Source organism: Daucus carota, chromosome 1 (genome assembly GCF_001625215.2).
Source record: "Daucus carota subsp. sativus chromosome 1, DH1 v3.0, whole genome shotgun sequence".
Lineage (NCBI taxonomy): Eukaryota > Viridiplantae > Streptophyta > Magnoliopsida > Apiales > Apiaceae > Daucus > Daucus carota.
Genome location: NC_030381.2, coordinates 37,658,385 through 37,671,660, shown reverse-complemented (window position 1 = coordinate 37,671,660; position 13,276 = coordinate 37,658,385). Strand labels below are relative to the sequence as shown.

The 13,276-nt window shown below is 33.8% G+C and overlaps 2 protein-coding genes across 3 annotated transcripts; one reads left to right on the top strand and one right to left on the bottom strand.

The window, feature by feature from the left end:
- Nucleotides 1–431: 431 nt before the first annotated feature.
- LOC108196559 (protein LIFEGUARD 4) lies at nt 432–2,748 on the bottom strand. Its single transcript, XM_017363896.2, has 4 exons — nt 2,343–2,748; nt 2,071–2,184; nt 954–1,111; nt 432–879 (listed from the first exon to the last, which is right to left on the bottom strand). The coding sequence occupies exons 1-4, from the start codon at nt 2,596–2,598 to the stop codon at nt 673–675; spliced, it is 735 nt and encodes a 244-aa protein (XP_017219385.1). The 5' UTR covers nt 2,599–2,748; the 3' UTR covers nt 432–672.
- Nucleotides 2,749–5,827: 3,079 nt separating this feature from the next.
- On the top strand, nt 5,828–13,062 carry LOC108202535 (protein TIFY 4A). 2 transcript variants are annotated; one of them, XM_017371089.2, is made up of 9 exons: nt 5,828–6,235; nt 6,316–6,461; nt 6,662–6,813; nt 9,919–10,009; nt 10,105–10,267; nt 10,465–10,530; nt 10,908–10,968; nt 11,054–11,271; nt 12,468–13,062. In XM_017371089.2, exons 1-9 carry the CDS (start codon nt 6,100–6,102, stop codon nt 12,479–12,481), a joined length of 1,047 nt encoding a protein of 348 aa, XP_017226578.1. In that variant the 5' UTR covers nt 5,828–6,099; the 3' UTR covers nt 12,482–13,062. The 2 variants fall into 2 exon arrangements, with proteins under 2 accessions (XP_017226578.1, XP_017226506.1); XM_017371017.2 differs by having other exon boundaries at nt 5,872–6,235; nt 11,048–11,271.
- Nucleotides 13,063–13,276: the final 214 nt, after the last annotated feature.

Here is a 13,276-nt window from a genome sequence, read left to right as displayed (position 1 = left end):
GGCTGACAAAATACATAATTGTCTGTTCTTCAAACATAATGACAAACATGATTTAATGATTTAAGAATTTGCAGATTATGCCTCTAAACAACCGGCTTTTTTTAAATCAGAGGAGGATAAACAAAAGTTGATTCCCATATCTCGCGAACTTTGTAAGGAACTAATAATGAATTTTTTTTTTGAGTTTTTCATTCTGCTAATAGTGTTTATCTGGCTACCTCAACTTTGCATTCCATGGGAGAGAAACAAGATCTTTTATTGTGTTTTAGTTGAGTGGCTTGAGGAATTAAGATATTCTACAAAAATTGCATTTGTTCTACAAAACTAAAAAGACCCGTACATTATACAAATAACTCCAAAAAAATCTTTTTGACAATATTCTTCATAGCACAATTTTTTCCCAATCTGTTAAAACACACCAACACCTTTCAGACAATAAAACACTTTCAATACTTGCATAAAGGAACAAGCAGTAATTAGAGTTATCATCAATACAAGGTTATCAAAAAAAGCTAGCAATTGTCATCTATGCATAGCACAATTTTTTTCCATTCTGCTAAACGCACCAACAGCTTTCAACAGTCGACCACTTACAATATTTACATAGAGGAACAAACACTAGTCAGAGTTATTATGAGGGCAAGGTTATCAAGAAAAGCTGACAACTGCTCTCTATGCATCAGCAGCTCGAAAAACAGTAAGCAGCGCAAGGAAGAGATTGATGATATCTAAATAAAGAGAAACAGCAGCCCAGATGTAATCATCGTATGTGTACCTCTTGATCAGATTATCGGTATCGTAGACGATGTACCCACAAAAGATAACAGCTGCCAGACAACCATATATCATGTGTGATACCCTCCCCATAGGAAACAGTATCTGACATGCAGAACATAGTTAGAAGTCAAACCAGTATATCAACTTATCAAAATATAATGTAGAGATTTACAAACCTGAATCAGAGCAAACACTAAAAGCACAAGAACTGCACCAAATAAGAAGGGGCCTAAGAAATTGAAATCATAGCCCCTTTTTGCTGCCAAGAATGTGTACAGAGTAAGACTCACAACTACCACTGCTGTCAATATAACTGCTTCCAAAACAACCTTCCCTGCAAACCAAGATACATAAGCAACGCGGATCAAGAAAATGTAAAGATTACCAATTCCCCATCTAATTGTTGAAAGTACATAAGGCAACAAAGACGCTACAGAATTCATAATTTAGACATCTTCATAGTTGGCAATCAGTTCACTTGAAGTAGCCAAAAAGTTACTTACAAATATCAAAAAGTTTGTTTATGCACGAAAGCTAGACTACTGCTGGAGCACATTAATTGAAGAACCAGGCAATTCCTCAGAGTGATATATAACATGTTTTAACACCACGAACTAAAAACGGGTTCATGTACTACTTGGTGGGAAATTAAGAATAAGGAGACCCCCTTTGTTCTTCTCTAAATTTAATGACAGAACTCCGCCAATAATTTTTTTTTATTTTATTTTGCTGAATTATTGCCAATAATTTTGAATATACTGTAAGAAGAAAGCTGTGACATGGATAAAAGAAGAGTCTAGTTTTCTATCACTTCATCTATAGTACTTAGCTTGGTTATTTGTCGCAAATTAATATTCATGCCAGGTTTAAAACCTGATAACTTCTGACTTCGGAGAAACAGGTAAAGAGCATAAAGTGAATGCAAAAAATACGCTCGTGTAATAAATTATACAGTAACAGCTTTCAACTTGATTTCTTCACTCAGAAGACTTTGTTTCCACTGTTTTCTTCATCGAAACATGATTACCACGTATGAAAAGAAATATCAGTATAATTAACAATAAACTTAACACATAATTCCAAAAACTAAAGTTTTGGTGAAGTTTCAGCTATAATTCTTAACCTAAATTATAAATAAATAAGAAACAAGATAAATACGTAAGTTACCATAAAGTCATTAACTGTAAGTACTAATCAATCAGAATTGATTACATTCATTACGTAACAGAAAAGTATATATGATTCAAAGCAAAATTCAACAATGCAGTGATCGCGAAGAAAGCGTGAACATACCGTTGGAAAAAGCACAAGACAAACCGATCAGAAACGCAAGTGAAATCGTAAACAATCCGAGTAGTACAAGATTCAGTGGATGCTTCTGCTGATAGTAGTACAACGGACACATCACTACACACATAAACAAAAAAGCCGAACAAATAATTAGTTATGTCAGTAAAAACACCTAATTACACATACTATTTATAAAGTGCAAAACAATTGTTCTCAGGTTCTCGTGTTTTAAGTAATTGTATAAATTTAGGTCAGAGAAGATTAAAAAAGCGTACGAATAAGAGGAGCGATGACGAGAAGGATGTAAACAGCAAGGCCGCCGCGAGTAGAAACGATGAAATGAGAGATTTGATGAACGGAGACGACGACGGCGCCGACGGCGACGGTGAGAAGCAACTGAAGAGCGACGATGGAGTAGACTTTACGAATGAATGACCAGCGGAGCTGAGGAGATTCCAGCATTGAGGGATAGAGTTGGCGGTTAGTTCCTGATTCCACGTCATTTTTCCGGTACTGAGGTGGCGGCCACATGTTCTTCGACTGAGTTAAATATACCGGTGATTTGAGAGAGAGAGATTAGAAATAGTTTACGGGATTAGTGAGGCGGTGATGAAGATGACGAGGCGTGGAAGGGAGGTATATATGCCCGTTTGTGATATGTTTTAGAAACTTCGGGAGTCCTCGTGCATCTATTTATACTTTATTTTTATCAAATGGAATGGAGTATCGCGTGTAAAGGGTTTGTCACTCAAAACTCCTATGGTGTTCTCCCATCTCATTTTACTTTTTCTCAAATATTGAAAAAGAAAAAGAAAAGGAGTTTAGAGTAGTGTTTTTTTTTTATTCACAATACTACGTATACTCTCGTGTCAGTGAATTGTATCAAAGATATAAAATTTTGAACTCGTATAATTCTCGTGAGGTCTTTCATATGATTCTTATCTTGCTGATAAATGTAGACATCGGGTAAGATAAAGTTGAACGGCAGTCTAACTCGTCATTTACTCATTCCAATTAAATTATCATCGAATCAAAATCTTGAAAAATATAATGGATCTAACATCCAAAAACAGATCTAGTAAGAAGTATTATCGAAAAAAAAAACATATCAAAAGAAAGTAACGGATTTCACCGGTGAAAATCAACAAAAACTCTTACGTTTACTTGAAAAATAAGGGAGTGTTATATAGAGAGATTTTCAAGAGCATCTCCAAACGGCGTTGGCTATAATGGTTGGCTAAATGGGACCTTATGTAAATTTTGTTAAATTTGTAACACATTTTGCTTCAATGGTATTCGCTATATTGGTTGACTATAATTTAAAAATAGTATGTTATTAATATTTTAGATTGTTAAAATACAATATATCAGTTCAATATGGTAATAAATGATGTGCAATCTTCCTACATATTTCTTACAGACCTGTTGATGTTCGATAATTTTGGTCATCCATAGGAGGTTGGCTAAAATTATAGATAACAGATGGATATAGTTGGAATTGAGTTTTTCGAACAACAGGTGGGTATGGTTGGAATTGAGTTTTTCAAACTTTTGGCTAAATTTTCTTATTTTTCGCATGACAACTCACCTTTTAGCTAAGGGTTTTCAATGGTTGGAGATACTCTAAGAGCATCTCCAATTATACAACCTCCTTGGCTAAAAAGTGAGTTGGCATTCCAAATATAAAAAATTTAGCCAAGCTGTTCAAAAGATCATACTCCAACCACGTGAACCTGTTATCTATAATTTTAGCCAACCTCCCGTGGATGGCTATATTTGTCAAAACTCTACAGGTTTGTAAGAGAATCTGTAGGATGATTGCACATCATTTATTACCATATTAAACTGATATATTCTATTTTAACAAACTAAAATATTAATAACATTCTATTTTTAAATTATAATCAACCAATATAGCCAATACCATTGAAGTATGTCTTAGAGCATCTCCAACCATACAAACCCCTTAGTTAAAAAATGAGTTGTCATTCCAAATATAAAAAATTTAGCCAACCTACTGAAGAAATCATACTCCAACCACGTGAACCTGTTGTCTATAATTATAGCCAACCTCCAATGGATGATGGCTATATTTGTCGAACCTCTACAGGTCTGTAAGAAATCTGTAGGATGATTGCACATCATTTATTACCATATTAAATTGATATATTCTATTTTAACAAACTAAAATATTAATAACATTCTATTTTTAAATTATAGCCAACCAATATAGCCAATATCATTGAGGTACAATGTCTTACAGGTTCAACAAATTTTACATAATGTCTTACAGGTTCAATTTAGCAAATGATTATAGCCAACGTCGTTAGAGATGCTCTTACAGGTTCAGCAAATTTTACCTAACGTCTTATAGGTTCAATTTAGCCAACGATTATAGCTAACACCGTTGGAGATGCTCTAAGTATGAGAAATTAGTAAAACCACGTATACGGTTTGGTTTGTGTGTTAGTCAAAAATCGCATCATCCACATCGCGATTACGTCTGACCCGATTTGATTGACTGTGATCATTATAGTTAGACAAATAAACAAAAATCCAGCTAATATTTTTTTTTAAATGATTAAAATTAACTTATAAATTAATAATTATATAATATCCAATAGAACACTATTTAATTTATTCATGTATTATTTACAAAAATGTCATTACCTTTTTAGATTTATATTTTAATTACAACTTATTGCAACCAGACAACACATAAATATTCAGGATAAAACTCCAACCCTTGCAATCCTATATTCTCTCTTATAGTTACAAAAATATATTTCTAATTCAATTTTCTCATCAAATATTTTCATTTTCAAACAAACCGATCACAAAATCATAATATTTATTTTATTATCTTTTCATCTATATCATCTTTAGATATCTAATTGTTCGAATCAAAATCCTCCAATGACTAATATATATAGTTGCATCAACCATTAAATGATGACGAATGATGATATGGTGATTTTGAATATTGTTTGGTATAACTTAATAATTGAGATGAATCAATGATGAGTCAAGCTGTAATTCAACTCCAACCACATCGGGTGTTTCCATCTTTTTGCATTACTTAAGATAATAATCATGTGAATTGACCACGAGTTTAGAAATCTTTTGTCTCTGTATTTTTAAATATTACATTTGGTGATATTATTCCTTTGTTGTTAGTTATATATCTCAAAGTTTGATTTGTGTGATTTTTTTTATAAGACTTTATATTATTAATTGTGTTAATATATTTGTGCATCATCTATTTAAATTATTATACTCCCTCGAAGAAGTGTCATAGTTGACTGACTCTTTGATCGTATATGACGATTTTGTTTTATTATTAATTAACAATCATGTTATTTTAGATGATTTTGTTTCGGTGTTTGATATATATTATTGTGTTTGATTATATCTTTTCCACATACTCTTTTCACTACCTCTTTATTTCATTATTTTTGTTGTTCATGTGTCTTTTTAACTGAGATTTCTTTTTGGCCATTAAAATTTTATTGACTAAATTTACGGGACTGTTTTCATTTTTAGTTAGTCGGTATACTTTTTTGAAAGAAATTCCTCTTTTTTTATTCTCAGATCCGCGAATCTTGCTTCTTTTTTTTGGATATTTTTTCAAACATAAAAATTATTTTATCTGAATTGAAACATACCTGCATGTCATTAGATAAAAGATTCACACAGTATAAAAAACAATTTTGTATCATATTTTGGCAAAATTATTGACTTATATATTCTAAAAAAAAGTCCAACACTTAAACAAATCTGTCGGAGAGCAAGTACGTAAATGAAATATCGAAAATGTGTAAACACAATCCAACCGGGAAAGGAATAAAAATAAAGTAGAGTAGTGGTAATAATTTCAACGCACAGCAGCGACGCCGCAGCCCAAACCCCCCGACACACTAATCAGTCAAACACACACTACCACAACAACTTCACACACACTTAAAAAAAGCCCCAATTTTGAGGCAGAACAATAATCATTACTACAACTCCACACTCTCTCCGGTCAATTCGATGCCGGAATCTGACGTCATGACGCCGGAAGAAAGCATCAGCAAGTCAATACTTGAGAAGCCTCTCCACCAGCTCACCGAAGATGACATTTCTCAGCTCACTCGCGAAGATTGCCGTCGTTATCTCAAAGACAAAGGTACTAACTCTCATTTTTCTATTTTCCAAGTGTATATGTGCTTAATTTCGAGTGCTGAGTTGATAAATGATGTACGTTAGGTATGAGGAGACCGTCGTGGAACAAATCTCAGGCGATCCAGCAAGTTATATCTCTTAAGGCGCTTCTTGAACCGGCTTCTGATTCCGATGCTGCTACTGCTCGCAAAAAGCTCCACATTCCTCGCCCTCAGATTGTACCTAATCGAGTGCGTAATTAACCTACTTTGTAGTTAGTTAATTTGTATTTTATTTGGAGACGGTGTAGGGGTAATGTGAACAATACTGCTGCGTAGTTAGATAATTTTTACTAGATCGTGTAGGTATAATGTGTGTACTTTAATTTTTGAGTATTTCGGGAGTTAGTTGTTTGAGGCGTGTTAATTAACAATTAGGTTTTGTAATGTAGGTGCCTAGAGGTACGAGTGCTGATACAGAGATATCTGTTTCAGCTGATGAATCAGTTCCGTGTACGCAAAAAGTGCCGGAGGTGAATCCTGATAGTTCTAGTGATTTGCAGGGAGGACTTGTTCCTGCTTATAATGAAACTGTTCCTCCTAGGTAACTTTTTCGTAAAAATTATGAAATGTATCTTATTATCAATTTTGTTATAGTTGTCCGTATTAGGTAATGTGTTTTATGTGATTTTGTTAAGTAGATTACACTCTATGGAATACTCCCTCTGTCCCATTTAATTCTATACGTTTCTTTTTGACTGTTCGACACGCATTTCAATGCTCTTATAAAATATAATTCCGTAACTTATTTTTGAGATTTTTTTTTTCTGAATAAAAATTTAACATCCAAACTTTAATTCAGAAAAAGAAAATTTTAAAAATAAATTACACAACTACACTTTTCAAGAGCATTAAAGTCCGTGCCGCGTCCCCGTCCCCGTCCCCCAATGTATACTACTCAGGGGGCGGAGGGAGTAACAATTTTAGGAGAGGTTATCTAGTAAAATGGTTGACATTTAATGGTACTTGCCTGCCATAGTAATATAATTGGATCTGTTTCTTTGTCTTGAAGTAGTCCTACTGGCTTTTTATAGTGATGCTTCATGTCTGCTTTCGACTTCTATTGGATATAATAGTGATTACACTTATTACGGCTCCTCTGTCGGGAAGGGTGGTGTCGAAGATGTGATTTTCCATATATATATATATATATATATATATATATATGTTTCCTTGTGGTTAGTGGTGGTTACTAAGATATGCTTAATGTGTTTCGTGCGTCATCATTCTGATTTGGTGAAGATGTTATGGTTTTTGTATATGTATGTCGCAATGTGCTTAACATTGTGGTGTGTGTATCTTTTTTCTTTCTGGTTGATATCTTTGAGAACACCATTATGAAACATGTTTTCCGTAGTTTTTGATAACATTTCTTCGTTTAGACGTTAAGTAATGAGCATGACATGTTTTTTAAAACCATTATACAACCCAATTAGGCAATTAGTTAGTTGAAGACTTGACCGTTCCCAAAATTAGGAATTGCAGTTGTAACACTAACAGTAACCACTAATCAAGTATTGGGTTTCAGTTTTAAATGGTGCAATTTCAATTTTACGCTAGTAACAAGTTAATGAACAATTTATTTATTACTGCTATCTAATTGCAGTGAGACCAACTTATAAAATTGATGTCAAGACTAACTCTATATATATAAAAAAACGATGCAACTTGCAAGATAACCAAACAAATTTAACATTAACAAATTAAATGACTTAAATTTGAACTGATTTCAAGATAAAAACTACTACTCCCTCTGTCCCCCTCATTTGTTTACAGTTTTTTCACACTGATCGACACGCATTTTAATGCGCATATAAAACATAGTTCTATAGCTTATTTTTAAATTTTTTCTTTTTTGTATAAAAATTTAAACATCAAATTTTTATACAGAAGAAAAAAAAGTTCAAAATAATTTACCGAACTACGTTTTACGAGAGCATTAGAATGCGTGCCGAGCCCCCGTCCCCCAATGTAAACAAATGAGGGGGACGGAGGGAGTACCAAATATGGCTGTCATGGCAGTAAGTCGAGTTGACGGATGTCCGGCTCATTGACTAGTCTACAGATCAATAATATTTTCATGCAGTATACAATTAATTTATGTACATATACATGCATACATGCATACATGCATGCATGCATACATGCATACATACATACATACATATATTATAATTGTAACACATATGACATTGTTGTATTTTAGGGATTAAGGAGATACAGTTACGCAATACTAATTTAGCAATAACTTAAAAAGAATGTATATAAATTTGTATAGAAGTGTATAAAAGAATAATTATATTTTTTTTCTAACTAAGAATAATTACGTAATTGATAGTATTCTAAAAAAAATATGCAACTAAGTGCAGTGTGTAGTATATACTGTCACAGAGTACAATAACTATTTACCTCCGTCCTCTTAATAAGTGCAAAATTCAAAAAATAGCACCGAAAATTGAATAATGCAGATTAGGATGTAACAAAATGCAGAAAATTGGAAAAGAGTATGCAGATTGCAGAAATAGATTACAGATATGCAGAAAACTGAGTGCAGTATGCATGCTAGTCGACAAGTCAGCCAAGTTGGACCGATTTGCCTTTAATCTTACAGTCCACCTATCCATTTGGTCCTAGGAAATGGCTGGTCAATTAGTCGTCGACTAGTCGAACACCATGACAACAATGATACTAAAGAGGAACAAGTCAAAGATTAGAATCAGATTTCTAAAAAGAAACAATTCACAGTGTGATGACATAAATTAGTTGTTTAGTTAGAAAGTATTATATATAATCCAATTTTGGAAATACAACTCATCATCTATTTATTGCATAAGCTAAACTAAATCGTGTTGTGCTTTGGGTTTGGGCGGTACAGGAACAATTGCATTAGCTTAAATACCTAATCGGCTATTGTTAATTGTAACAATGTTGTTGTAGTACACTAAGAATAATAAGATGAAGTTACCTTCAAGTTAAACTTTGCTGATTGTTTGATACTTTCTAAGTTACCCGGACACGGGTATGGGTATCGGACACGGGTACAGATCCAAGAGTCAGGTTCGTAGTTTAAGAATAATTAGGATTCGTGGACATGGATCCGGAATTAGACTCGGGTACGGGGACTTGGCACTTAAGTTCCACGCAAGTAAAACTTTATATAGACTGATTTATTATACATTCATAAAAATAGTGTCTACTGCACATAAATCACATACACTGAAAATTGAAGCATAAAATCAACAGAACAACATAGAAACAAGTCATTCGTGGATCTTGATCTCTATAAACAAGTTGAAACAAGACCTAAGTTCTCATTTTGACCTGGGATGTTACAAGGTGAAGTGTCCGGTTGTAATACGAAGGATCCGACTCAGATCTCATACCCACACCCATGTCATGTCCGGTGGACACGGGTATAGGCACAAAAATGGAGAGTCCGGGTAACATAGGTCATACTTTTGTAGCATGAAAGAGAGTTATGCCTTTAACAAGACTGGGTTGCTGAATGACTATGTTTCATAGCTCTCTTTGAATGTGAATATATACTAAGTGAATTGAAGATAGTGATTGGAATATGTCATTTATTAATAAATGAAACAGCCCATTTTGATTTTGACCTCAGAGATTGAATTTTTCTAAATTGCTCCAGAACTACAGGTGTTGCTAGCAAACAAGTTGAACAACTGACGATCTTCTATTGCGGCAAGGTGAATGTTTATGACGATGTTCCATTTGCGAAGGTATTGAAATTTTCCATTTTTTAAGGATCTCTAAATATTACATATACTAAATATGGTCAGGTTCAGTAATTCTCGTGGAACCAAAAATGTTGTAGGCACAAGCTATAATGCAGCTTGCTGCAAGCCCACTTCAGTTTCCTCAGGAGACTTCACTTGAAGGAAATACAGTGTTTAGGTCTTTACCTTGTCATTTACAACCTGCAAGCGTCAAAGTTGGCTTAGATTCTTCTGTCACGGTGTTGCCAAACTTGCGTGCAGGTAAGGCTAAATTCACTCAGTTGTGCTCCTTTATGGTGACTTCTCCTATTGACAAACGAGTCCTGCTGTGATTAGTTTATGGTCGCTAGTGTACCAATACACTGTCTGCTTTCGAGTCGGTGCAGTATTATTTAATTTATTATTGTCAAATGCACATCTTATTACTAACACCTTCCATTTCAATTTGAATTTGACAGTTAAAATGATAGATAACTGTACAGCACAAGTTGAAGAAAGCAACATTGCTCGTGAAGAAAACAATGGTACTATTCCTTGTGTATTACAAAATTCTGTTAGGAGAATGCATAGTCATACTCATGGCTGTTGTTGTGAACTTCCGATCTGAAGAAACTTGTAGTTCAATTATTCACTGCAGTATTATAGAATTACAGGGCAATGGACTTTAAATATATCTTCCTGAAAATATTATATAATGCACGTTTTGGTGGAAAACTATATCTCAATGACAAAACTCCAGCGGCTTGATTCTATAAGTCCTCTTTGTAACTTGTTGTTCCAATATGATAACTAGGTCGGCATCAATTTATGCTAGGCAAATGTTAATTGACAGCATTTATAATCTTCCATTTCGGGAGTCTCAAGTTCCCCCTGCTTATATAATATTATAATATTAATGCAGCTGAAGGTACAGCAAGCAGAAAAGAATCTGTGCGGAGATACCTTGAGAAGAAAAAAGACCGGTAAAAAGAGTAAATACCATATGCTTGTTTTAGCTTATGCCTTACTTTCTCTTATTTGGGTTCCTCGCAATCCTGCAAGGGGAAGGTTTAAGAGCAAGAGAAAGGTAGGAGGTTCTTCAATTACTGGCCTGGACTTTTGCTTAAATCATCATATGGGGAATCAGACTCCAAATGAGCATTCTGGAAGGAGTGGTGCTTTCTCCCCAGTACCAATCAGATCACCAAATATGCGCAACAGTAGTGGCTCGCTGGAGAGCAATATGTTGAAGAATGCTAATTATCCAGTTGTTGTGGATGACAAAGGTACAATAATATTTGGCACTTGCCTTCGTGCTTTCATTTGTTGAAGAACGTTCTTTTTACCTTTTCTTCCCGTATCTTATTTGGTACCTAATATATATATATATATTTTTTATTTATTTTTAAAAAAATTAAGACCTAACATATGAAATATTAAACTTCTCCTTAGACTCTTAATAAATTTATTGCTTTGAACTTTGGTGTACTATTGGATTTTACATAAGAGTGGACGTGTATAAATCAACTTACCAGTCCCCAAAAATAATTTTTTGAAAATAAAAGGAAGATAGATTGAAATAGTGTTGCAACTTGCAAGTGCTCGGACCACTTCTTATATATTGTTTTTTATACAAAAAGAAAAAGAGAAAAAGAAGCAGCTAGAGTTAGGGACAGGAAGGCAGACAATAATTTTTGTAATTGCAGCTAAAAAAAACTTTTGTGCTGTCCAGCTTTATATAGCCTGAACTGTTTTATGCGTGTGTTATTTTGCTAAGTGATCTTTGGTATTTTTTTTTTTTACAAAACTATTATTTGCTTTGTGATATGGTATTCCTATGGATTGTGATGGATAAGTATATAAATCTGAAATTTCAGTTGTTAGCTCATATTGATTAATGTCAACCTTTGTTCATTTCTCATTCCTTTACCTTATATGGTTAGATGTATGTGAATGATTCTATAGTTTGACTGTAGAACACTATGTTAAGTTGTTCAGATAAGATACTGGCATATCGCAGTAGAAACTTTTCTTGTAACCTCTTTTTGTAGAGTGTAGGACTTTCATGGTATCTGTATGTGTACTTCTGCTTCATGTTTGAGTAAAAGTCTTAATAATATATTTTAGTCTGTTAGCTTGGGAGATATCATTTTTCTGGTATTGGCATATTGCAAGAATGCTTGTGCATTAGGTGGTGTTGGTGTGATCAAATACAATCTTTGTGACAAAAGCTTACATGATGAAAGGAATGCTTGATACTTATCCACGTTTGCAAAAATGCTAGTTCATTAAGGTGGTGTTGGCAGGATGGAATACAATCTTTGTGACAAAAGTTTACATTAGAAAATGAATGCCTTGATACTTATCCACATATGCTAAATATATTGACATTTGTATTTAATTTTGTTCTATGTGGATGTTGTAACCAAATCTGTTCAAAAGATTTGAAATGATCTGTGATGATTGATTTATTTCTTTTCAGATTCACAGGAATGAGAAGTGATGTTGAAACTTGTTCTCCGCCATGTAGAGGATCAATGGTTGAATTTCTTTAAACTGTCCACCATTATTTACAAGAATGTGGGGAAATGCTTAAATACTAGTATCGGAGTACTATCTAAATATTGTCACTACCAATCGGAAGTTGAAAACAAAGAGAAGATTTCCCCTCTCAGGTGCTTCAATCCTTGTTTCTTTTTCAAGCTTCAGAGTTGTACAAATATAATTAGTAAGTAGGTTAGGTGGGGTGGTGTGCTCGACTAATCATTGCACCCAGCCACCATGTTATATTAACTTTGGCATATGTAATCTCTAGACTTGCAACTATCAACCGCATCAAAGTGTTAAAACACCAGCATCATGTGGTGCACGCCCTCTTCTGTTAAAGCCGGACGTCGAGATTAAAGCACTTGTTATAACGAGGGTATTAGCTCCGCAATGGAGCTTCGGCTGTTGGGAATGAATATTGTCAAGTTATGCTAAAATGATTTGCAGTAAATGCTTTGTAAGATAGTTTCTCCCACTTAATCCATTTAGAATGTATATAGTATTTATCTAATTATCTATGTTTCGAAGAATTATTGTAAGTTTTAAGTCGACTATGAAGTGATGGAACCTTGGGATTCTACCACAGGCGAAAGAAAAAAATATAGGCAGAACTGGTTAAAGTAATTGTTTAAGAATTTCCGTTGGTGTTACCTTTGCCAAATTCAAGCCAAACACCTGCATCATAATCTAAGTCAACATCAATCCTTCGTCCCTAAAAAAAAGATTTATTTATTTTTATTTCTC